Below are 27,965 nucleotides of genomic sequence, written 5' to 3' on the forward strand. Positions count from 1 at the left end.
ACTTTTCTAACGGCTGAGTAGTACGATTAAATTCAAATGCAGTACCTACTGAGTAGTAGGCGGTTTCGGACGCAGCCTATGTCACTTTAAAGTTAATGTGGCGACATGTCAAGTTTATCACGTCACACCTAAATCATGATCCTTTAAAATTCAGTTGGTTTTAGTTTCTTTCCCTTTTTTATAAATATTGAATAACTTCCTAATAATATTGTGAATTATTTAAAAAAGTATGGAGTATAAATAATGATAATGTTCTGTCTATTATGGGGGATGTGCATCACTATGTTAATCTACAATGCAGGGAAGAGATTAAAGCATATTGTTAGAGTATGTTTAAAACTTATTTTAATTGGCATCTCCATATACATCAATGTGCATTTTACAAAGCATAAATATTGTGTTTCACTGTGTCTGAAACCTTAACAAAACGTATTTGTTTGAAAACACTGATCAATTAAAAGATTATCACACCTGATCTGTTCTGAAAAAAGCATCGCTCCCAAAAAGACAGCATTCTTGACATAAGTTGGACCATAGAAAGTGTAAAATATGCTATCTTAGAACATCTGTCTAATGAATGTACTGAATGCAAGAGAACAGTAAGTGCTTAAATACTGCTGTGATGAGACCGAAATGTCTCTCTACTTACAGTAGAAGACTGTGGTCAGTTTCCAGGTTAGGAGAGAGATGCCTGCAGGCCAGACAGATGAGACGGTCTTTAGTCTCGGAACCTGATGTTTTTGATGGTATATTGCTGTAGGCTGAGTGTGTCGTCTCGTAGAGAGAGTGATGTGGAGGAGAGTAAAAGTGCTTTCATGACCTGCTGCTACTCTTAAAACAGGCTGACAGAAGCAAACATTCACCACTGCACAGTTGGCACAGGGGGCTTTCAAAACATAGACACTGCCCTTGCTTTGTTTTATGTGTTTTTAGTCAGACAAAGAAACTTTTTTCTTTTCTTTTTTCACATTATTGATTTTTTTTAGCTGACTTTTAGGGAAGCGGTCAATCTTTTCCCCTAAAATTGTTAATTAATAATGGTATCACCTTATTTATTTGTTTTATTTTATTTTATTTATTTATTTATTTATTTATTTATTTATTTATTTATTTATTTATTTATTTATTTATTTATTTATTTATATATTTTTATTTTTTTTATTATTATTTTTTTTTATTTATTTTATTATTATTATTATTATTTTTTTAAAGATTTTTTTTACCTAGTTACTCTTATGGTATTCCTGTGAAAATACAGTCCATAAAAATAATGTGTTATTTTATTCTATATTTTATATTTGCTTGTAATGTTATTTTATCATAAAATCATATCTTTTTTTTACTTATACAGGAAAGCTTTGGTATTTAATTTTGGACATGATTGATTAAACTTCTTTAAAGGGAAAGTTCACCCTCCCTCAGGTGGTTCAATACCTTTATGAGTTTCTTCTGTTTAACACAAAATACAATATTTTGAAGAATGTTATGGGTACTCATTAAATTTGATTGTAGAAATAAATAAATACTATTGAGGTCCATGGTTACAGGTTTCCAACACATTATTAAATATCTTATTTTGTGTTCAACTTAAGAAAAACTCAAACAGGAGAAGGATGAGCAAATTTATTTTTTAGTTTTGGGTGAACCGTCTCTTTTATATAAGCTTGTGCCTCTTTTTTATGTAAAATTCATCATGTGTACACAGTTTTGAGGAAATTTGTTTTGAAGTGCTTGTATTTAGTGTAAAAATGCTAGAAAATTCAACCTTTGCAAGCTTAGAAAAAAATCCATCTATATTCACCTTATCTGCATTATAGTATCTCTGCTTGGGCCGTTCTGTTTCTGTTTTTTTGTTTCTTTTTGGAACTATTTGAATGTAATTGAATGTATGCCTCATAAATCTATTCTGATGATGTTTAGATTCCATTGAAATGAATAGGCAAGATCAACAATAAGAGAAAAATGTAGTATTCAGGAGCATTTTTCATCATGCTCATAATCAATTTTTTTCATTTATGGTCTGCATGTTTTCCCTATGTATTTTTTGTGTCCGATCCCTTGAAATCGAATGCTGAATTGTATGAGACCTGACACTTCATGTGTTTTATTCCTGTTTAGACCTGAAGCCTTTTTTTTGACGTCTTTGAAGATAGTTTGAAGATGATTAAAAATGTACACTAACTAAATAATTTAGGTTATAAATATGCCAGATAAACACTATTTTACACTTTGTAAACTGATAACAGCGAATCACATTTCTCTGGGTTTCTACTATAAATCAAATGATAGTCATAAATAGTAAAACAAATAAACATTATTTCAATTATTCTGTAGTACTTTAATTTAATTTAATTTAATTTAATTTAATTTAATTTAATTTAATTTAATTTAATTTAATTTAATTTAATTTAATTTAATTTAATTTAATTTAACACATTTATCTCCTCTCCTTTTCTCCCTCTCTCTATCTCTCTCTCTTTCTCTCTCTCTCTCTCTCTCTCTCTGTGTTTCTAGTGGAGAGAGTGGTTCTGGGAAGTCTGTGGCCTGTAAACACATCCTGAAGCACCTGGCCGCTCGCTCCAGTCCCAAAGGGTTCGCTTTAGAGCCACGCATGAAGCATGTAAGTCTGTCTGTTTACACACATCTACAGTTTGCTTTTTGCTTTCACAGCTTTGTGTTCATTTATACAAAAAATGTTGAGCAGCTCTTTGTTTTGTCTAGGTGGTGCTTGCGTTTTATATATTTTGTCTACAATTCTCCTCACATGTGCCCTGTTAAAGTTAATTCCTGGAGGTGTTTGTGTTTTACTTCAGTTACTCTTCAGCATCATAATAGCTTCAAACCGCTGTTGTTCTCTTCTTCATTGGAGAAAGAGATCATTTGAATGTCAGTTTGAAGCCTGAGGCAGATGGATTCTGCTTCTGGTTGAATCTGAAAGAAAGGGACATTTCTTGCATAAATGAATAGTGCATACAAAAATCTACATTTACTCACAATTTACTCACTTTCAAGTCATTTCAAACCTTTATACGTTTCTTGAACACAAAAGAAGATATTTTAAAGAATGTTGCAAACCTATAGGCTTTGACATCCATAGTAGGAAAACCAATACTATGGAAATCAGTGAAAAAGAAACTGAAAACAGGTTTCTGATGAAGTAAATAATGAGAGGATTTTAATTGTAAGCTAAAACTACTGCTTTAAAGCATAGATGCCCAAAGTTGGCCCACCACCTCATGTGAGAAGAGAGTGAGAATGATGGAGATGGTTGGGGGGAATGGGTGTTGGGTCATTTCTAATTCAATTTCTAAAACCTTTTTTTTTTTATTGCTGAGCTACAAAAAAGCTACCTGAAATGAAATGTTTCAATTAATTGTAAATAAATCTGGTGTTTAAAATGTAAACGATGTCACTCAACAGATAGAGGACTATGCTAAACACTTTGGTGAGCAAATCAAGGCAAAAATGTTAAAGAATTATGCTGTACTAGTTAACATAAAGCTGTGTTTGCTAGTTATTTTTTTAAATATTATTAAATAAGTTAGGAATTACCTATGTAAATCAACCATTTACCTTCTGCCCACTAGCCTCAATACATTTTTGGCCCTTCATAAGAAAAAGTTTGGAACCCCTGCTTTAAAGACTCCACGTTTACATACAAAAACCAGTAGAGCAGTTTAACGTAGAGGAGCAATTGTCTTATTGTTACATATCAATGTGTGTGCGTTTGTGTAAGACTCTTCTTGTATCTTATCGTTTTCAGTTATAAACAGTGTCTTACCGCCACCTAGTGGACACAAGTGCTACTTGCGTGAATTTTTCATAGAGTTATACTTCTGTCGAATGACCGGTTGACTTTAGAGGAAAGGCACACTGTTTTCAGTTTTTTTTTTTTTTTTTTTTTTTTTTAAATAGCAGGATGGTGAGCCACAGTCATATCAACAATTTTAAATCTAAAAGAAGAAAGAAAAAAAAAAAACTTAACATGGTCATTACATATAGTCTAAAATGTTGGAAGAAAAACATTGCCATGCATCAATGGTACTAAGTTTAGCCTTATTAATTTGTGCTATTGTACCTTCACTGGTCTCTATTTTAAGGAGGCTATGAATTGTTGAATGTTTTTGCACACATCTGTGGGGTAAACCAATTTAGTCTTTGTGTCTTCTTTGCAGCTTTAAAGCCAGCAAACAATATTCTCTTCTTTAGTGTACTTATGCAGAAATTAGAATTGCCGTTGAGAAGACATAAACCAGGATTAGACAAATAATCAACTTGTAGTAAAATTGACAAAACAGAATTTACATGAGTCCAAGGGTCGACAACAATTGGACATTCCCAAAACATGTGGAGAAAAATACCTGAAGATACAGTGTTACAGATATGACAGTTGTAGTTGGACTGCAGTTTAATTTCAAATCTTTTATAAGGAGTTAAGCATGCTACTTTGTATATCTTTAAAATGGATAAGACGATGAGCCTAGTGTTTAGAAGTTAAGATTAGGTTAGACTACACCCTGTCAGAGTTAATCAAGTTCCAGGTCCAAATCTGTTAGTTCACGATTCCAGATAAGTTTAATAGAAAGAGGCTTTGCAGTGTGATCATTAAGCTTGCTATATATTAAAGAAACAGATTGCCGACCAGAGGGTGGTGACGGTTTTCAGTTTTGTCATTTAATATAAACATTTACAACATTTCTTCAGTTTTAAAGGTTTATTAGGTTTTGTTGAGGCTAAAATCAGTGTTTTGGGATCGTGCAGTAAAACCACCACTGCTGTTTCTACATAAAACTTCATAAAAAATAAAATCCACTAGCAATGTAAATGTATAAAGAAAAGAAAGTAAACTCCCACTAATAACATTTGTGAAAAAAAAAAAAAAAAAAAAAAATATATATATATATATATATATATATATATATATATATATATATATATATATATATATATATATATATATATATATATATATATATATAGGTAAAGGAAATAATTTAAATATTTAATTGCAGATGTTTGTAAACTTCCTAAACTCTGGGTCCGTGACGTCATTTACTTCTGCATTCTTTAAAATGTAAAGGCCCATACTGGCCCAATACTCCCATAAGTGATTCTGTTATCTCATTAGTTGGAATAGAATAACTTTTGCATAAATTATGGTAGAGACATTTTTCTTTTTTTTCCTATGATTACTGACATGTGCAGGAACCAACAAAATTAATTAAAGCAACATAGACCACACAGAACCTAAAGGTACACTTTCAAATTTGAGTTTACAAAAAAAAAAAACATATTTTTTTTGAAGGGTTTTATTATAACACAGTCAACATATACAATAATTTTAATCCCTTTCAAAAGTGTTATGTAAATTCAAAAGGTTTTCTTTAAAATGATACCACACTTTTGCATTTACACCTCCGCAGGTGGATTTGGGAAGCTTTTGAATTTGGGTCTGCAAAATCTATGCAGAAACCTCAAAATAACACTTGACTTTAGGAGACTTTAATAGATTAATAGAACAAACTAAACTAAACATAGTATTCTGTCATTATATTTTTTTGTGTTGAATGTTAGTGTGTTAATTAGTTATTTGTATGAGTTACAGCATATTACTAATATTTTCTGTAAGGCAAATAAAACAAGTGTTAATCACAAAACAGCATAATATAATATTCAAACATACTTAAAAAGATAATGAACTATACATATCAAACAACTTCAATGTTCATTTAGTCCTTAAGTCCAAAAAAAAAAAAAAAAAATGGGTGTTTCAGTTTTCCCCAACAAGTTCAAAGATAGTTATAGGTATAGGTGAATTGGGTAAGCTAAATGGTCCGTAGTTTATTCTTGTTTCTAAATTCTTTTGTTATCATTTACAGGTGAATGTGATCCTGGAAGCGTTTGGTCATGCAAAAACACAGATGAACACTTCAGCAAGCCGCTTCATCAAGCTGATCTCACTGCAGTACTGCGACAAGAGAAAGACTCTGCTCAGAGGTGCTCACACTAGTCTTAATATAATATTAAAGTTTTCAGGCTATGTCTACAGCATGATTTTAGCTTTAAAATCCACAAAATTTCCATGGTCAATGCCTGACATCCACATTTCTCCAGAATTGTCAACCCTCAGAGATGCAGACTTTTGGAAACGCTGCAGACTTTAAATAGACTATTTTGAAAAGTTGAAAGTTGTATTTCAGTGTAAAAAAAAAAAAACTAAATCAGAATAATTTTTGGATTCCATACCCCACTCATTTGACCATTACAGTAAGGTTTGTTTCATTTTTGTGAGAGCAGAATGTGAATCTTGATTTCTTCATTTTAAAATACTGCAAAGTTTTGTTTTTGTTGCGAAAACACAAAAATAGAAGTATATCTTTACAGTTCTGCGAGTTTCACACTATTGCTCTTACAACAGCATAAACTACTATGCCAATGATCACCTCATGTGCTGATTGTGTTTTATTCAGTCTTAAATGGTACCAGTTTGTTTTTAAATACTATTTTATGCAACATTTATGACCATACTGAAAGCACCAGCAGATATTTTACCTCAGATCCTGAAAATAAATTAATTAGCAAACCTATAGTTGAAAGATGAACATTAGAACTGTGACTGATTGTAACATGTTTGTAACACACTGGTTAAAAAATTGAAGACAAGTTTGATAAGTTAATTGTTCTCTGACACACACTGTAATATGTTGCTTTGGAAAGTTAAAATATTCCTCAGAACCTGTTTATATATGCTCATGTATAACCACTGGAATTACCCCTAGAAGGAAAAGCTATGTTTTGATCATATTTAAAAAGTTCAGAAATATTCCAAAGCTCTGAAAACCCATACACAAACGCACAGGCAGCGTGATGTACCCTGAAATGCAACCATACTCAATCTGTCAAAACATATTTCAACAAATAGAGTAGTGGCCTTGTTTATTTTATATAGAAGGACTGATTTAGATGTCTCTAAGCCACCAGCATAAGCTATTTTTTCTTCTTTGTGTTATGTCATGAATATTATTATAATTCTAATTTACAAACGAGGCAGACAGATATAAATCAATTTTGAAGCTTTATCCACATAAGTTTTTCATAACTATTATGTTTTTGAATATTGTTGATTGGATATTGTAGTTTAATGGCGTCTTTTCATGCAAGATGAATCACAGTAAGAGCTGAGTGATATGACACAATGCATAAACATGCATTACACTGTTATACACAGAAGTCTCATTACAAATATGCCCAAATTTCATATACTGTACATGTTTAACAAAATAACATGTATAACTAAAAACACATGATGAAACAATTTAGTTTGAGACGTTTCTATGCAACTTTGCACTCTTTCTATTTAGTTATACCTAAGTATATATGCATTTTCATTCTATTGCTTCTTTAAATGGATTTGCTGCTGAATTAAATGCAACATTTTTCTCTCAACTTAGTTTATTAGATATATGATGTTTATAATGAATAAGAGGCCTATTAGAAATTGTTTAATATACAGTAATTATTGCAAATACCGTATTGTTCTATAACTTTACAATTAATCTTATTTTCAGATTATTCTGTTTCGAATCAATTCTCAAGCATAGTGAAAACATTAATATGGATGGAGTTTTTTTGTTTGTTTTCATTTAATTATCATTATAAAATGCCATGTTTAAACGGAAGTGCACAAGTGTAAACACATCAGCTCCTTACAGTGCATTGTCTGCTCTCAGCAGAGGATTTCTGTGCTGTCATGCATGACCGGTAGATGGTGCTGTTGCTCTATCTATAAAGGCTTGTGTTGGGCATATTTATAAAGATGCTTTATCGACTCTTCTCTCACTGTGTGTGCTTTCAGGCCGGCTGTACACGTATATGCTGGAGAAGTCGAGGGTCATCTGCATGCCACCGCATCAGCAGAACTTTAACATCTTCTATCTGATGGCTGAAGGGCTTTCTGCAGAGGAGAAGAGTCAGCTGTATCTGAACAATGTTTTGGCCCATAGGTAACACACACACACACACACACACACACACACACACGCAGATGTACTGTACATGTTATATTGATATATCATGTGGCTTTTGTTAAAAACAACTTTTTTCAAAACCTGGTTTACAAAATTGTAGCTTGTATACTTTATCACCAAGTATTTAAAATTACTTAGACGTTGTCCAAAAGAGATCTTATTTTTAAAGCTTTAAAGCTATATTTCCTTTTTTTTTATCATAAAGATAAATTTTGTTACTGAAATTTTGATACTGAAATAGTGTAACTAAGTAGATTGTTTTTTAATGATCAAACACTGCATATTATATTTATTTTATTTCATTTTATTATTTTATTTTTTTAATTTTATTTAAATTTTTTATTTTGGTAATTTATTTATCTATTTATTTATTTATTTATTATTATTATTATTATTATTATTATTATTATTATTATTATTATTATTATTATTATTTTATTTAGATTACTTTGCCATATATATTATTGTTATTATTATTATTTTGTAAAACATTTTGGTAACAGTTATTGATTTTTTTTATATTAATATCCAGTAACCAAGATTTAATTTATTTTTTATTAACAGTGACAAATTATATATATAAATGGGATATTTATATATGCAAATAGCAGTTAAAGTGTAGTGCATAAAAAAAGCCTGAAAAGTATTGATATATATTCAATTTTTATATCTTAATTTTTATGCCCACCTACATTATCAGAAGTTAGTAACATATTTAAAGAAAAGCAAATGCTGAATGATGTCAGATGCCAGAATAAGAAAATATATTTTGCTCTCAACTCTCTGTGACCCTAAGTGTCCGCTGCAAATCATGCATGGGGTAAATGGAAGGTTGTCATAAAAAATTGAGCGTTTACCTTTATTTGACTTCAAGTTTTGAGCACGTGGATGACAGTTTGAAAATCTCAAACTTGTCTTGACTCTTTTAAAGGCCAACAACATCTTACATCAGTGTGTGTGTGTGTGTCTGTTACAGGTGTTTGAACACAGCGGCCCCTGGTGAAAGTCCAGCAGTAGCGAGTGCGTGTCCTCAGAGTAGAGAGAAGCTCTCAGCCCTTAAACAGGCTCTGCGGGCCCTCGGATTCAACAAACTGGTACACACATGCTCCATACACGTTTTCTCAAACACACTTACAGTGATCCTTAATAAGTTCATTTCGATAGACTTCATGTATGAGAGAATACCAAATTCAAGTCCAACCAATAAAATAAATGAGTAAAATACATAAATACAAATTCTTGTTGATATTCTAGTATTCAAAGATGTATTAATATTTTGGAAAAAAGATTAGATGGAGGGACAGATGGAATGTTTTAATTGATTCATGGATGAATGGATTGAATCGATCAATTGATGAATGAATGGGTGGAGGTAGAAAAGGATGGATAGATGGATGGGGAAGATGGTGAGGTTGATGAAAGAATACAGTAGATTAATGGGTGGAAGGAAGAATTGAATGGCCGAATGAGTGAATGGATGATATTTTAGAATATAATTGATGGATGTAAGAATAGGGTGGAAGTATGAGTAAATTTGATGATTGGATAAATAATTTGGATCTATGGCTGCATGGAAGGACCAATGTGTTGACAGATGGAAGGATCATTTATATAAATGAATTTGGATGGATGGATGGATGGATAGATACAGTAGATAATATTTTGGGTTAATTGAAGAATGTGATGGATGGATGGATGGTTGGATTGATAGATGGATTCATATAAGAATAAGGATGGATTGATAGATTACTGATGATAGATGGATTGACAGAAGGAAGAATTGGATGTATGGATGGATGGATGTAATGTATACAAAAATTAAGAATATGTGTACATATTGTAAGAATTTGATGGTTGAAAGAATAGTGTGAAGGGATGAGTAAGTTAAATAGATGTATGAAGATGGATAAATGACTGGGTGGATGTATGAAACAATAGAATTGGTTGATAGAAGAGTGATATGTTATATAAATGCAATAGTATGGTATGGATGAATAGATTGAGTTGGGTGGGTGAATGAATTAAGCGACTTTCAGACATAAACAGATGGATGAATAAAATAGATTGATGGATTAATTGATAAATGAATGAATAGACTGAAGGAATTTTACCTCATCTTTACCTCAAACTGTAAAACACAATGTAGAAAAAAAAGCAAGGTTCCTCATCAAAGTTCCTGAAGCAAAGAAGGTTAAGGTGCTCCAAAATTGCCCAGCCCAGTCACAAGACATGAACATTATTGAGCATGTCTGGGGTTCCAGATGATTTTATTAATAAGTTATTTGAGTCATTGCAGAGATGCATGGATGCAGTCCTCCAAGATCATGGGAGTCATACACAATAATAATTCTTTATCCACTGCACCATGACTATATTCTATAGTATACCGGACATTATTTCAGTTAAGTGATATGACTTTTGTCTAAGCAAAGTCAGACCTTACTGTCCTAATTAAATAATCAAAAGTCAAGGCATGATCTTGTTTTATTTTGTTAAAATAAGCTTAAGTAATTATCTAGAGGCCTTTGCCTTTCATATAAGCCACTTTTGATACCAAATGATGGGAACACTTTACAATAAAGTTCATTAGTTAATGCCTTTACTAACATGAACTAATCATGAACAACACTTGTAAAGCATTTATTAATCATAATCGAACATTTACTAATGCATTATTAACATTCATGTCCATGCTTGTTAACATTAGTTAATGCACCATGAGTTAACATGAACTAACAATGAACTGTGTTTTCATGAACGTTTATTAACATGAATAAATACAGTAGTAAATGTATTGTTCAATGTTTGCTCATGTTAGTAAATGCATTACTTAACATTAACAATAACCTTATTGTAAAGTGTGACCCAAATGATCAACTAGAAGTCAAGTTATTATTCATTGTTCCTAGAACTTGGATAGATGCCAAGACTTTTTTTTATCAGGTAATGTAGATTAAACTTTTTATAATTTTGTATTCCAAGAAGAATAGAATATAAAAATTATTTCCATGAATGCCGTAATTTTGCATTCCATTAGCTGTTACTGAACATGCAGACCATGTTTTACAGCTTCAGGGAAGCTGATCTGTCTTGTATAAAGTGAATAAAACTACTTTGGTTTGAAGTGACTCAGAATAAGAATTGCTGTGTCTTTGACTTTGGCAAATGTTCTTCTGATTTATGTAGCTTTGCTCATCATAACTCATTACTGTATGTCTGTAAAATATAAAAGCACTACTCAGACTGGCATTCAGCCTGAGGCCACGCTAGCCTGTGTCAACCTGTTTATGTTGTAGATAGTTAGCGACTAGAAGAGTATGTACAGACTGGAACACTAGTATATGATGTACTGTACAGTACAGGCGTTATCTAATGTGCACACACATATAAACACACTTGTGGAGAAGCGGGGTCATTTGGGTGCAGTGGAGGGTGTGCAATCATGTGTTGGGGTTCAGACACACACCTGACCATCAGACAGACGCACTCCCTGATCCTACCAGGAAACTGCAAATCTGCCTCATTAGAGGGGGATTGTTCTGTCATCCCATCAGTACAGCAGCGGGACCCTCACTGACCCCTCACACGCACACACACTATTCTGCCTCTGTATTTTACTGCACATTCACAGTAATTATTGTTTAATGTCCTCTTCTTTATGGCCCTGTTTTATTTAATTTTATTTTATGTATGTATGTATGTATGTATGTATGTATGTATGTATGTATGTATGTATGTATGTCTGTCTGTTTCATTTTGTTTCATTAATGAATTTATTTATTATTTATTTATTTTTATATAAATGCGTGCCTCAGTGTGAAACATTAAAGGGTCATCTGTTTTCAATCATATTTTGTAGAGTATTTAAGATGTAATAATAACACTGCTGCTTAATGTATATTGATTTGATTGATTGATTATTTATTTATTCATTTATTTATTTGTTTGTTTATTTATTCATCTATTTATTTTTGAAAATATGGCTGTCGGTTTATTAAACACAATTTTGAGATTTAAGATCTGAAGTTCTAATTCTATTTATTTATTTATTAAGCTAGTTAGCATTAGTAGCATTGATGACAATTTAATTGTTGTAATTAATTATTTTATGTTTTAATTGTTCTTATCTTTTTTGTTATTGTTTTAAGTTATGCTATGGAACTCACTAGAATTTAAAGTTTTGCAATTGTTGTTATTGTAAGATTTCAAAAAAAATCTATCTAAATAAAATAGAATATAAATACTTTAATAGATTAAAAGTGAAAACCATTGGATGGATAACCATTTTGGTGATTGACAATTGCAAATGCTGCTTTGGCAAATGGTCCTGTCAGACTCTTAAAGAAAAAATAAGATAAAAATATTTTAAAATCTATAAAAAATGTACTATATTATAACTAAATAGGTAAGCTTAAATGGAAATTGGATGACATGTTCTTAATAAATTAACAAACTAAAAGTCAAATAGTCAATTTAATTAATTCAAATCAAACAATCAGTTGTTAAGCTAATAAATAAATATTAATTGAAGTCATATATTGGAAGTCAGCTCATTGAATTTGTAATTGCGGCCATTGTTGACTAAAATGATAAACAAGCAGTTATTTTATTGAAATTGTTGTTTTAATTGAAACACATAAGCTTAAATAAAAATTAGACATGCTACTTTGGCAATAACACTGAAATAAAAAATTAATATAAATATTACTTTTCTATTTTTTTATGTATGTATAGATAAATAGATAGATAGATAGATAGATAGATAGATAGATAGATAGATAGATAGATAGATGGATGGATGGATGGATGGATGGATGGATGGATGGATGGATGGATGGATGGATGGATGGATGGATGGATGGATGGATGGATGGATGGATGGATGGATGGATGGATGGATTGATTGATTGATTGATTGATTGACTTCCAGTACAAAGCAACTGTATTTATCAAAGCAGCTGCCCGTTTCTCCAGAGGCCTCTTTTTTTTTCTTTGGTGTGTCCTCCAGAGGTCCTCGGTCCAAGTTGACCCTCAGCACTGTGTGTATGTCTGTGTTTCAGGAAGTGGAGAATGTGTTTGTGCTCATCTCTGCTCTGCTGCACTTGGGAGATCTGCGTTTCACAGCCCTGACAGACGCTGACACTGCATTTGTGTCCGACTTACAACTGCTGGACAGAGGTTAGTGGAGCCAGCAGGGGGCGACATCCTCTAGCGGTATACTAAGGTGGAAAAGAGAGGGAGAGAGAGAGAAAAAGAAAGACAGAAAAAAGAAAAAAACTGTGACAGGCTTGTTTACTGTACATCAGCTCTAGTGTGGCCTAATAGTGGAGACACTCAGCACGTAATGGAAAACTCTCTCAGCTGCTCTCATACACAGTACATACACTGCCGTGCAAAGGTTTTGGGTTTACGACTTTTGTATTGCTTTGAAGTCTCTAAACTTTTTTAACTAAAAATACAATAAAAAGCATAATTTCATTTTTTTAAGTGTCATATGCTTTATAATGTTATTTTTTTCTGTGATTTCAAAGCTGATTTTACTTTAATCTCCAGTATCTTGTTATCTTTCAGAAATCATTGTTATATGCTGGAAAACATAAGCTATGCATGGCTATGCACTGAAATGAAATTTAACAGTGTTGAAATTAGCAAAATTTGCATCTATACATACACACACACACTGTGTCAAAATACACTCACTGGCCACTTTATTAGGTACACCTTACTAGTACCGGGTTGGATGCAATTTTGCCTTCAGAACTGCCTTTATCCTTGGGGGCATAGATTTAACAAAGGCACTGGAAATATTCCTCAGAGATTTTGGTCCATATTGACATCATGGCATCATGCAGTGGCTGCAGATTTGATGACTGCACATCCATGATGTGAATCTCCCATTCCACCACATCCCGAAGGTGCTCTATTGGATTGGGCTCTGGTGACTGTGGAGGCCATTTGAGTACAGTGAACTTATTTCCATGTGAAGATGATTCACGCTTTGACATGTGCATCACTAATAATATTACAATAATATTTATTTCACTGTATCATTCTCTGTAAACCCTAGTGAAGGTTGTGGGTGAAAATCCCAGTAGATCATCAGCTTCTGAAATAGTTTCTACAGCAAATCATCTTGACCAACGCCCATATGCATTGAGTTGCTGTCATGTGATTGGTTGATTAGAAATTTGCGTTAACATTTTTTATTTTTCTAAAAAAAGTCAAAAGTTTAAGATAACGGCATTTCTTTGAGCTAAATATAAATAAATTAATGAATTAATACATACATTACATGCATACATACATTACATGCATAAACATATGCATAAATACACCACATAACCACACACATTATAAATATCTTTACTTTTGCCTTTTACTATTTAGCAATTTAATGTGTTTTCTATGAATTAAAGTAAACACATTTCAATCTACTGTACTGGATCACAGCCAAAACATATGAAGCAGCTCAATAGTTTTCAGCACTACTTCTAGTACTACTACTACTACTAATAATAATAAAAATAATGTTATTATTTTAATGTTATTATTATTATTATTATTATTATTATGTTATTATTATGTTATTAATATTATTAATAATAATAATAATTATTATTATTATTATTATTATTGTTATTATACATTTTTTGAGCAGTATATCATCCTGTTAAATTGATTTCTGAAGGATCATGTGACAAATGGGACTAGAGTAATGATGCAAAAAAAAAAATCTGCATTAAATCACAGGCATACATTATATATTTCTTAATTACACTAAGCAAGAAAAGTTATTTTAAAAGGTTATAATATTTTCACTATTTTGCTGTACCTGCTCTACATTTTTAATCAGTTGTGTTCCACACACTCCACCGCACAATGTTGTGCTAATGTTTCTCCAGCCACACACGAATGCAGCGGGTCACCTGTTTCCTTAAGCCACTCGCTGCCCTCAACGTTACATAATGACACACATAACACTGAGCCCGAGTAAACAAGTGACGTCAGCTTGCACAAATACACTGGTGCACACACACATCCAGATAGATAGATAGATAGATAGATAGATAGATAGATAGATAGATAGATAGATAGATAGATAGATAGATAGATAGATAGATAGATAGATAGATAGATAGATAGATAGATAGATAGATAGATAGATAGATAGATTATACAATATGTACTGCCATTTGTCATTTTGTAAATTAGTTTTAGCATGTGATTTTGACTCTGAAATCTGATTAAATGAGCAACATTCAAAGACGTGGTTAATTTGGTAATGTGTGCCCATTCATATTGCGAGCTTTTGTAGTGCATAATATTTCTATATTATCAGCTATGGTTAAGTTAATATGTGTATTTATTAGTAGAAGTTTTTGGTATTTATACATATTAATATTATCATCAAGGCTGCATTTGATTAAAAAAAAAGAAAATCAAGCAATATTTGGAAATAATATATTTTAAGAGTGATTTTTAAATGGATACATTTTAAGATTATATTTATTCAAAGCTAAGTTTTCTGCATCATCACTTAAGTCGTCATTGTCACATGATCCAGTTATATTCATTCTATATGATTATTTGTGGATCACCAAAAATAGTTATTGTTGGTATTTTAATTGTTTAAAATAAGTATACTATCATCACAATATGGATTAAATATCAAACAGAGATTTTGAGATATTATCTTAATATTAAATGCATTGCCTCCATTTCAAAGTAATTTTTACAGTATATATAGTTGTAGGAGGCAATTTCTGATTTGCTGTTCGCAAATAATTGTTAAAAAACAAAAACAAAAAAACGATAATCTCACAAAGTAACCATTTTATTTACAAAAAGCTTAAAGAAGAGGTTCATTTTAAGAATGAATATCATCATAATTTACTCACCCTTTACATGGTCTAAACATGTATTTATTTATTTTTATTGTTTTGGAGAAGATATGAAACAAAATAATAATAATAATTTAAAAATATTTGTTTGTATCTAAAGAGTTGATGATCATCAGATTTGGTGAAAAAAATAATGTCCAAGATCTACTGGTTTGAATAAAATAAGTTAATGAAATTTCAACCCAGGTTCGTTGGAAATAAAAGTGCATCGGCCTACATTTTGCAAAGCGTAAAATATGTTTCTCTGACTATTTTTCGTTGCACATTTCAGATGACAGATCCACTAGAGGGCGCTTCGTACATTTGTGTGTACATTTTGTTGTACATTTCAGATGCATGTCTGTCTTGTTTCCTTGAACTTGTCTGATAACCTAGACCAGTGAATCAATGACCTAAACCATTTCCTAAGCCTAACCATTAGTGTTTTCAAAAGCAAACAAAAGAGAAAAGTGTTCCGTGTTGTTTTATTTAGATTTTTCATCGCTCTTATCTCTTTTGTGGGATTGCTTTAATGTACTGAAACCTGAATACTGAACCCACAAATACAACAACATAAAAAGTGAGCAATTTCAGCAAACTGACCACACTAAAAAAAGATCTGGGCATTATCATAAACACTGTTATGTTGCTTTGTGGTACTTATTTGATGTGGTGCAAACAACTGCATGGAAATAATCCTTTATTTGATAAAAGTATGTATCAATAATATGAAAAGGAAAAAACTAATAATTCTGACTTCAACTGTGTTTAAGTATAATTTTCTAGTTTTGCAAAAATGTAGGCTGAAGCTTATATTTGCGATTTGCCTGTGTTGAAAAATGCAATCATTCACGCTTCTTCTGCTTGACCAGTATATAACTGACTATTAGGGAGAAAGCCTAGTTTCACACATCACTGTTTGTAATAGGGCTAATCTAATCAGAAGTTGGCTTTATATCCCTTTGTAATCCTACAAATGTATGTGATTGTTTTTATAAATACTTTATTTCTTCTCACCTGCAGTGGCCGGGATGTTGCAGGTTAGCTCTGAGGATCTCAGCTCTGCTCTCACCTCTGATGTTCAGTGTTTTAAAGGTATGACCTTCACATTTCTTCATATTATCTTCGACAAACACACACAAATTACTAGAAATGCACTGAATTTTGACTGCCAAAAATGATTGCCTCTTTTGCTTTTACATAAAATGAAACTCTGGAGTCTGTGTGTGTGCTTGTACCATGATCTGCCTGTTTTTTTTATATTGTTAGTTTGAGTCACAGGTGTCAGTTCCAGTTCCTGGAGTGCCGCAGCTCTGCCCAGTTTAGTTTCAACCCTAATTAAACACACCTGATCGATCTAATTGAATTCTTCAGACTTGTTTAAAACCTACAGGTTTGTGTGTTGGAGCAGGGTTGGAACTAAACTGTGCAGAGCTGCGGCCCTCCAGGAACCGGATTTGACATCTTGCCATATTTCACAGTACTAACAAACCATTAACTAACACTACTGCTAATTAGCACTTTATTAATAGTTAGTTAAGGTAGTAGTTGGGTTTAGGTTTGGGTAGGATTAAGGATACAGAATAGGACCATACTTTATAACTTCTAATTAACAGTTAATATCTTATTAATAAGCCAGTAGTTCACAGGATGAATTGTGACCTAAAGTGTTACTTATTTATTTGCACTCTTTGAAATTAAAATACATATACATTTAAGATGAAGAAGACGTATTTAGGATGCAAGTAAGCAGCATTTAAGAGAATAAATGACAGTAATTCAGTGTTGGGACAAATATGCTATCAAAATGATTAATTAAAATACTATAGTATACTACTATACAATGAAACAATTAGCATCATGTATAATGTGATAACGTTTGTATATGTTTTGAATTGTAAAGTGGTGGAAAAGTTTGAAAATTCACCTGAAAAGTGCCTGAAAGGGGCTTAAATTTGACTTTGAAAAAAGTGTAAGAATCCTGTTCAATGGCTTGTGTCACACAAGAGTGGTTTGTTTCTGTTTTACCAACCAAAGCAAAAAATTAGCTTGTGCACACTGCGGTCAAAGTTTAAAATAACTGAATATTTGACTCTGGATAATCCATTCCTGCTGCCATAAAGATATCTATGCACTAACAAATCAAAGCCCATTCAAATAATGCACCAGCAGTACATTTCTATCAAAGAGCATAGAATCACCAAGAGGTGACACTCTAGTGCAATTTAGGAAACAGCCACTAGATGGCGCGGCGGCCATTTTTAAATGAAAACTCCAATAGAACTAAAGCATATTATAAGTCTGTAAAATAAACTATTAAAAGTGCTGATGATTGTGATAGTGAGTGTTGTATTGTCGTCTTTCAGGTTGTATCTCAGCTTTATTGCGCTTTTTAAATAAATAAATAAAAAGCAAGAAGATTCAATAGACAGCCGATCACTTTCACTCCAAAATGGCGGTATCTGGGGCTGTTGCTGGGCGCTGCTGTTGCAATGGAAGATTCTATTGAGTGTTGCCTCTTGGTCATTCTAAGCTCTTTGTTTCTATGTAGTGTACTTGTTCCTACTGCTTGCAATATGCTACTATGCTGCCATGGCAACGCTGGTAATATGACACCTTGTTCACTAATCTTGTGTTTTTTTTTATCAATATCATTTAAATTATAGAGTTAAATAAAAAAAAGTCGAACAATTATAAAACAATTAATAAACATTTTTAGCCAAAGTATTTTTGGTTTCAGTATTCAGCAAAGTGCTTCCATTTCGACCCTCAATTTTCATTTTGGTTTGTCTCCACTAAACACTGTCAATTACAGTGAGCGTGTTTAGCACAGCCGCATGTATGACACGTTCATTGAGACGTTCTGGCCTTTGCCCAGTCACAGACTCATCAATGAATGTGGCCTGCAGCGTTTGGCCTTGGATTGTGTTACTGGCGAGCCCAATTTGGCTCAATTTGACATTTCAATTGGATAAGTGCCCCTCATTCAGAAAACACAGACATAAACACACCGTTCTGTTGCTAGGTCTAGACCGTGCGCAAGTCGGCCCATTATATAACAAGTGCTGGAGTATGTATGAATCACATGATGTCTGGATGATAACCGAATTCAGACACACTGAACTATTGCTGAAAATTACAAGCACACTTGGCATTGTCTTGTGTCTGTCTGTGATTCGTCTCTCTCTAACTTGCTCTCTGTATTCTTCGCTTTGTCTTGCATCCATGTCTGTTTTTTTAAAGGGAGAGTCGACACATTCTTTGCAAAAAAAAAAAAAAAAAAGTAATAGCATTAAAATAATGTTAAAAGTGGTCTGTATCTCTTGAATGCAATATCCTGAATGGCATTAGCACTTTACTATAAGGTTGTATTAGTTAATGTGGTTATTTAATGTGTTCATTATGAACATTGTGTATATTACAGTATTTATTCATCTTTGTTAGCATCAGTTAATGAAAATAAAGCCACTGATTGTTAGTTCTCTTTGTCATAAATTTTCATTTATATAATGCATCAGCAACTGTTATTAATAAATTGTATACAAGCATTGGTAATACTTAGTTTGTCAAATTAATCTAACATTAACTAATGCTGAGTTCAAACTGCATGATTTTCAAAGTAGTCGTGTCATGGGTGTTTTGTCTGCATGACTATCTGGGCTAGTGTTTTGTCGCTGCTTTGTTTACACTGAAGATAGCTCAGCGATGGGGTTTCACACTGAATGACTTTACAATAGGAAGAATCGCCGACAACTTTGTCTAAACTACTCTCACAACCAAATACACGTTGTATATATTTTGTTATGAGAAACAAGCCTATAATGGGGAAGAAAATGTACATATTTGCTCACCTGGGTTTGAAGGGAATTGGCAATTTCTCCTCAACTTTTTTTCTCTTGTGATGCTGCTCCTGCCAAATTTCCAAGTTTTTCCTACAATTATTGGGTCTAAATAAACAGAAAATGAGCCCTTTTATAACTTCTTCCCCAACCTCCCGCTGACCTGCAGGTACCCACATTAGTGAATGCTGTTCTCTCATTGGCTGTAGGTATTCGCTGATGTTATTTTCATGTCGCTGACAGCTTCAGATATTTAGTATGCCAAATATCTCACGGGTATTGGTAGCTCATTGGTGATTCTCTTCTTGATAGTTCACATTGTGTGATTGACACTCACGTGAACGGGCACCAATTTGCCTGTGATTTCGGATTTCTCAAAATCTATTGGCTAGTCAAAATCGGGTCTAAAATCATGCAGTCTGAACTCGGCATAATGGAGTGTGAATTCATTACGGTAAAAAATTGTAAAAGAAAAAACTAACAATGTAGCATGTAGCCTTTTTTTATTAATTTGTCATATGAATCTAACTAATGGAATGTGAAACCGTTATGGTAGAGCAAATGGTATGAATACTAAGTTAGATTTGCACAATGTTAAAACACAAGACACAAGGAATACACCCCTACTCTTTACAAGATGTGCCATGTGATATTATTTTAAGGACCACAGACAGTCAGGACCTCGGTTTAACGTCTCATCCGAAAGACGGTGCTCACTGACAGTATAGCGTCCCCTTCACTTTTACTGGGGCATTAGGACTCACACAGACCACAGGTTAAGCGCCCCCTGCTGGCCTCACTTGCACTACTTCCATCAGCAACCTAAAAATGTAAGAAAAAAATAATTAATCAATAGTTTAACTAATGTATTTTTGGGAAATGGATTACGGTTGATTTTGGAGAAAGAAAAAAGTGAAAATAAATGTAAAGAGCTGAGACACATTTTAATTAATGAAATAGCATTCAATACAAAGTGACTTTAAGATTTAGAAAAAATAATGAATACAAATTGGTGATACATGTATTAGTAATGTTAAAAATTTTAAAGCTAAATAAATTATCTCTAAATTGATCACACAAAATTGGTTATTTGGAAAAAAAGGCAAAAAGATAGTAAGTACGATACATAGATTAATACATAGATTAATGACTTAAAATTGATTATTAGATTATAAAGGTATCAGAAAATGCTAAGTGTAAAAGCTATTCCTTTGTTTTATGTATTAAGCTAAATAAACATTAGTATGCAAGAAACATACATAAACGAAAATAGATTTTCAGTAATTATAAAACGATACAAATAATTTACATTTTTAAAAATTTACACTAAATGGGTTAAAATAATAATTTAAAATAAGCATGATATGTTTAAAAATTTAATAAATTATTATTAAATGCTGGATTGATGCACAATAGCATTTTTATTTCAACAGTTTTGCTAACATGTTTTATAGCGTTTTAAATATATATTTTTGTGCATGCTGTATGTTATAAATGCTCATACATTGTTCATCCAATGTGTTTACATGGTCTTAATACAGCAAGTAATAAAGCAAGCATTTAGTTTGGGCAAGCTTTTGCAGCTGGACATTGCTTTATAATTCCCTTGATGGGTGAACATTAGCCAGTGGGGGAGTGCCTTTTGTCTCTCCAGGTTTAAAATATTCATGACCGTTGTCACTCTCACGCATACAGTACTCTGACTCAAACACTGACTTTACAAAATGTAAATCATTGTAATGTTTTCTTTGAATGAGAGAACAGAATAATTTTCACATAATTGTGAAGTAAATATTGTAGCATACAAGACAAGTGTGTTTTCCCATTCAGTAAAAAGTTATTCAAAAATGATTCCTTGGATTTACTCAATTATTTTTATGTTGAGTGGTTGTAAACAATTTATTTGGGCTGAATTTAAACAAACAAATTAAGTTGAACATTATTACATTTAATTTGTTTGTTTAAATTCAACACACATTAATTTTTTGCAACGGTTCTGGATGCAGCACTTTTTTTAGTGTTCAGTGTGTTTTTTGGACCTTATTTCAGCTACATTTTGTCTCCAAAACCTACAAACCACACATAAAAAATAAATAAAAAAAACATTTCTCACATTTTATTGTAGCATAGTTTGTGCTGAATACATATATTTGCCAATAATAATTAGCTGAAAAAAAGCACAAATGTCAGGGCATGTCAAAACATCTTAGGGGCCCCAAAATCACCTAAGACCCCAGAGGGTAAAAGTAATTCACAATTTGGTTATAATACATAATAAAAAGAAAGAAAGAAAGAAAGAAAGAAAGAAAGATGAACATATTTTGTGGTCTAAAACATAAAAAACCAAAAACTTTAGCCTCCGTTCATTATAATTACATGAGCAAGAACAGGAAGAGCATTCTTTTAACAGTCAAACACATAAAAACCAAAAAAGTCACTCAGCTTGCTGTTTTTTTATTTTATGTTTATTTTTTATTATCCTTCTTAAACAAGTAAACAATTGAGAGATCGAGAAAGAAATGACGTGCTTGTGTACGTGTGTGTGTGTGGAGCAAATGAATGTGTTTGTGACATGAGGCAATCCCGAACTGGCGGTCAGACATTGGCCGTGTGTGAATCTGGAAGTTGACGCACTGTGGCTGGTCATAAATGGCATTGCGAACGCAGTGATTCAGTCTGTGACATCATCATCATCGCAGGCCTGGCGCAGTGCGTCCTCCACATTAGCATTAGCATGTGTCGTGTGCCCTCAGCTGACACAAACAACAACGGCCTGCTTGTTTTGTTTTTTCTTCAGCCACCCACATGAGTCATATATCAGTCAGATTGTGACACGCTGTCTCCAGTTTGTTTTCCTCTTTGTTCTTTTCAGTACCTGCTTACTTCGTTTAAATATTTTTACTACAAATCTGTTAAGTCAGCATCAGGATGTGGACACACATTTTTTATGTTTCAGTATTTACTAATAGAGTACATAAAAAAGAACACAAGTAATCTTGACAAACTATACATCAGTCTAGTGCCACAACCCTCAAGAACTACCAACATTTGGGTCCCATTATTGACCCTTTTTTTAACTTTGAGGCAAACTGTGAAGCTGTGTGCAAGAAGGAGCACCAGGGCCTTTTTTTATCCCTTGAAACCATCATGCTTTCACATTGGCCCCAAGATATTTGCTCTTTTTCTATCGTGGCTTTATTGAGCCTATTCTGTCCTTTGCTCTGGTGGCATGGTTTGGAAATTAGTCCCTTAAAACAGCAATAGACAGAGCCAGGTTATTAAGTGGTCTAGCAGGTTGATTGGTGGACTACAGCTGAGTATTGAATCCCTAGTAGGCAGCTGTAAAGGATTGGGGCATTAGTAGTTGTAGCTTTCAACCTCTGTCATAGGAGTTTAACCTACTCCTTTCGGGTTGAAGGTTTCAGATGCTTACAGGATTTGCAAAACCTTACAGGATTTGCTTTGTCTCATCAGCTATTGTCTCTGAATAAATTGTAATATTTTATGATGTACTTTTTTTTTTAAATTGTTTGTATCAAATGCCAAACTTTGCTGCAAAAAGGATATACCAATGAGTACCAATAAAGTTAACTGAACTGAACTGAACCGAACCGAACTCAAGCAGCCATTGTAGCTAGTTGTTTTTTAATGGGAAGCTTCTAAAGAAAGTATTAGCTAAATTTGTGTTTCTTAGATATGGGGTACATACTTATTATCGTAATAACAAGACACACACACACACACACACACACACACACACACACACACACACACACACACACACACACACACATTCATTGCTGTACATCAGGGTTTATTTTAAAAGGTAAGAGTCTTCAGAACAACATCCCATTGAAGACATTTAGTCCACCAACACAATGGCGTTGAATTATGGATGGTTATTAGTTTGTTTGTCACCGTTTCTCCTGGAGACCTGTTGACCTGAATGTTTCTTATGCACAAAACGGGAGTTTTCTAGTAAAAAGCAAAATGATGATGTCATAGCTTTCAGTATTACAAAAAATAATAATAATAATGAGACCACGGACTGATGAAAAAGTCAGAGTTAAAGTTATTAAAATCTAAACCAAGCAGTTGAGTGTTTTGGCATTCTCTGTATGCTGTCGGTCACTTTTAGCTAGTAACCTGCTTTCTAATTTGACTGATGGAGCATTTAGCCAATGGCTGCATGATTCTTTCGACATATGGTGATGTTTATTTATTTATTGGACACATTGTTTCTACTATTATTCCTACTTTTATGGTTTTGTGTGCCCTGCTTGAAAGATTAGCCTGAGTTCCGATGCTAATCATGTTATGCTATAAAGCTGGTTTGGTGATTGTTGATTTAGACAAACTTGGTCCCACTTTATATTAAGTGTCGCTAGTGTAATACTGGTGTATTTCACATTACACATATGTAACATGTCTTACAGGACATTAATCACACAATCTTTGCTAAACTAATTTGTGAATTACTGAGGTGATTCTGCAGTTCTAAATACACTTACTGTATACTTTTTTGGCAGAAGTTTGCTGCTGTTAAACAGTTGCACAAAGGTATAAATTACAGAGTAATTTGTGACCATTTTACACTTTATATTGAGTGGACAGTTCCTGAGAATTTACCCTATAATCACAATGGTATCACAGATGAAACCCTCTAATGCAGCGTTAGTTCTGCCATTCTTCTAATATTATGAACTTCTTATTCTAATAGAAGTACATGGTATGCAAACAGGTGTGGAAGTGGTAAAACACTTGCAAGTACATATTGTTGCTACACAATGCACTTATGTAATTCTTGATATTGTTGTGTTTTTGTGTTGTTACCACTGTCCTGTTACACATTTGAACTTACACAAACTATTGTGTGTTGTTACATGTGTGTAGTTACACCAGTATTACACAAGTAAATACTATTTACAAGCGTGTACATACACTGTAGTTCCATACACATCTAGTTACCATGTACCCTGTACCTGTTCACAGGTATAAGCGGCACTTAAAGCGGGACCAAACTTAAGCTTTTGTGTATTCCTGAAAGCAAGGTTAGCTTAGCATCTGCTTAACCCGAAACTCTAAATTGATTAACCCTAAATATGTCTTCTCAAGATATGTTCATTCCAAAACTTGAGTTAACTGCAGAGTATGTTAACCATGAACTAGGACTACACTATATATCGTTTCAGCATCTACTGTATATCGCAATGTGTGAAAATGAAAGAGTCGCATTTGTAGAATCTGCGATGTCAAGGTGGGATTATAATTTACCAGGAACCACAGTTCAGAACATGTGATTTGTAGAATCACTGCACATATTAGCTGCAATATAATAGTTTGAAAGTTTTTTTTTTTTTTTTTTTTTTGTATACGTGTTTTTAAAGTCCCTCAGTGTGAGATTTCAAGCTAATTCAATCCATTCGGGCACAAGACATTTCAATTTTGCTGCTTTAACAAAGAATAATTGGGTTTAATTATTTATACACTGATGAAACACTGGTATTATACAATTGATCTGTTGAATACTGTTACCAAAAATCATATTTGTTTTATTTCATTTTTTGTTCTATTGTTTTCACCTGTGCTTTAATTTGTTTTATTTTCTATAATTTTGTATATTTTATGCAGACTCATTCCCCTACACAAATCATCCTAGTCAATGTAAAATTATGAAATCTTTCCAAATAGAGTAATCTTGTGAAATTATATTCATGTTGCAATATATATTGCAGAAAAAACTAAATACTGCAATGACGTCTTTGTTTACATGAACACAAAATACATTCTTTACAGAAGGTTGAATCGACAAGTCACTATGGAAAGGGATGCCAAATAGCACATATGGGTTTGTTGATGCGACGTTGCATTTTCACTCACACATGACAAAATATAATTTTAGTAATTAGTATTTTTATCATAAAAAATGCAGTAAATGGTTTAAGATTAATTATAAAAGTTATTCTAATAATAATACTAATACTACAACGACTACTACTACTACTACAACTACTACTGCTTCTACTAATAATAATCAAATAGAGACTCTAATAATAATAATAATAATAATAATAATAATAATAATAATTATTATTATTATTATTATTATTATTATTAATATTATTATTATTATTATTATTATTATTATTATTATTATTATTATTATTATTATTATTATTATACATTTAGATACATAGATGCATTTTTTAGTTTATATTTTGGCAATTTGAGTTTAAATTTCAGAACTCAGTGTAGAGCTGCATGATTCTGAATAAACTTTCTTATTTGATTGTAGAATGCAAGAATATGTAAAATGTCACTGAGCGTTTGGCATTTTTCCTGTGTTTCAGGTGATGTCATCACAAGACGCCACACAGTTGAAATGTCCAACCATCACAGAGACCTGTTGACTAAAGCTCTGTACGGGCGACTCTTCAGCTTATTGGTCAATAACATTAACTTTTACCTCCAAGGCCATGAAGAAACCACTGGGTAAGATGCATTTGAAAGTGTTAATTTAATTTAATTTAATTTAATTTAATTTATTTTATTTTATTTTATTTTATTTTATTTTATTTTATTTTATTTTATATAATTTAATTTAATTTTATTTATTATAATTTTTTTTACCATTTATTTATGTCTACCTTACTTTTACCTTATTCAAATTTAAGCATTGTTCACTCATTCTGAATTCTCAGTGTGATTTCAGTGTATGTAACACTTCACTGATCCTTGTTACAGCGCCTTACACTGGCACCCTTGTAAAATATTGGCATGAAAATAAATTATATTCTGATCTTTTGGTGAAAAATATTGCCACCTCACTAATATTACTGAATATACAATGTACATATTAGTCTATAGACTATATATTTTTAAGTGAATCCAATTAAATTCACAAGTCACTTCAATTAACATCAATTAAACAGACCTAAAATGTTAAGATTTGCAAAACATACAAAAAAAGGTTGAAACCTCATTAACTTAATAAAAAAGTAACATAAAAACATAAGATATAATTATTTTGAACATATTTTGAACATCGTGTGTCACAACAGTACACGGCTATTATTGAAGATCGAAAAACACCCAAGAACACTCTGATAAACATCAGTCAAAACAAGAGACCACAGGGAAGTTTTTGAAATAGTTTGCATAGTGTATGTGAGATTTCCAGCCATGGCACAGAAGACAGTATGTGACGGGACCAGTCGTGCACGAGCAGGACGCACCCACTGTCATTGCATTATGGGAAAGGTATCTTGTGGCTAAAACTGAAGATTCTGTGGAAGCCAAAGTATGTTTATTTTCACACATACACAAGCCACAATGACTCATTCTACTCCATTTCATAAACCATACTATCCTCCAAAAACAACACACTGAGCATAATCTGTGTTAAACACTTAAATGTGCACTCCGAGAAACAATTAGGATCTGGCATCTCCCTGCAGGATGTAAAAATACTTTGTGCTATAAGAACATTTGCTGTATAAAGTTATTTTTTTCTTTATGGCCTTGAACATGTATTTGGCAGCGTTTAGTTTTATGGCTTTTTTTTGTTTGTTTTTTGTTTTTTTAATTTTTTTTTATTAATCAATAAATAGATTAATTGTGTTGCTGTAATTCTCACAACAAATTTTAGTATCCTAACTTGTTTTAGAATTATGTTTTTATTTAGAGTGCTAAATTCATGTAGGATTTTAAGTTTCTGAATTTATTAAATATTTTATAAATCTGAATTCATTTTTACATTTTTTGTCATTAACACAATATAGGTCACTTTGCAATTAAGACTTAAGTCATGATTTCATACACTTTCTATCCAGTTTTGAATAATTTCTCTATAATTTTTATGTGGGTGTATTTACACAATGATTAAATGACAAAATGCAAGAAAAAAATATTCAAGTCTATTATAAAATACAAGTAATATAATTATAAAAATACAAGTCTAATATAAAATATAAATATCACAACTATTATAAAATACAAGTCTATAAAAAAAAAAAAAAAAAAAAATATATATATATATATATATATATATATATATATATATATATATATATATATATATATATATATATATATATATATATATATATATATACACATGTTGGTTACGGGGTCGGCTCTTTGGAACAAGTCCTCCATTTAGATTTGTCCATATGATAATGACTTTTTTACACATTCCGGCAGGCCTGTCATCTGGGTTT

General features: G+C 32.1%; 1 protein-coding gene and 1 long non-coding RNA gene across 17 annotated transcripts in view; one reads left to right on the forward strand and one right to left on the reverse strand.

Moving 5' to 3' along the window:
• Positions 1–27,965, forward strand: part of myo16 (myosin XVI) — a 360,917-nt gene that overhangs the window by 214,364 nt on the left and 118,588 nt on the right. For all 16 annotated transcript variants that reach the window (XR_015499043.1, XR_015499042.1, XM_087267331.1 and 13 more), the window contains 7 exons: positions 2,515–2,620; positions 5,880–5,997; positions 7,856–8,003; positions 9,004–9,121; positions 13,088–13,205; positions 16,931–17,002; positions 26,097–26,238. Coding sequence is in view for 14 of the 16 variants with exons in the window: in XM_087267331.1 (XP_087123457.1) it covers positions 2,515–2,620; positions 5,880–5,997; positions 7,856–8,003; positions 9,004–9,121; positions 13,088–13,205; positions 16,931–17,002; positions 26,097–26,238 (822 nt within the window). In the remaining 2 variants the exon portion in view is untranslated. The remainder of the gene's footprint in view (positions 1–2,514; positions 2,621–5,879; positions 5,998–7,855; positions 8,004–9,003; positions 9,122–13,087; positions 13,206–16,930; positions 17,003–26,096; positions 26,239–27,965) is intronic.
• LOC147835238 (uncharacterized) overlaps positions 2,491–27,965 on the reverse strand; it is a 228,888-nt gene continuing 203,413 nt past the window's right edge. Inside the window, exons 5-6 of the long non-coding RNA XR_015499124.1 lie at positions 20,511–20,568; positions 2,491–2,931 (exon numbers count right to left, since the gene is read on the reverse strand). This is a non-coding gene — a long non-coding RNA (uncharacterized LOC147835238). The remainder of the gene's footprint in view (positions 2,932–20,510; positions 20,569–27,965) is intronic.

This window comes from Danio rerio, chromosome 9 (assembly GCF_052040795.2).
Source record: "Danio rerio strain M-AB ecotype USA chromosome 9, GRCz13ab, whole genome shotgun sequence".
Taxonomy (NCBI): Eukaryota; Metazoa; Chordata; class Actinopteri; order Cypriniformes; family Danionidae; genus Danio; species Danio rerio.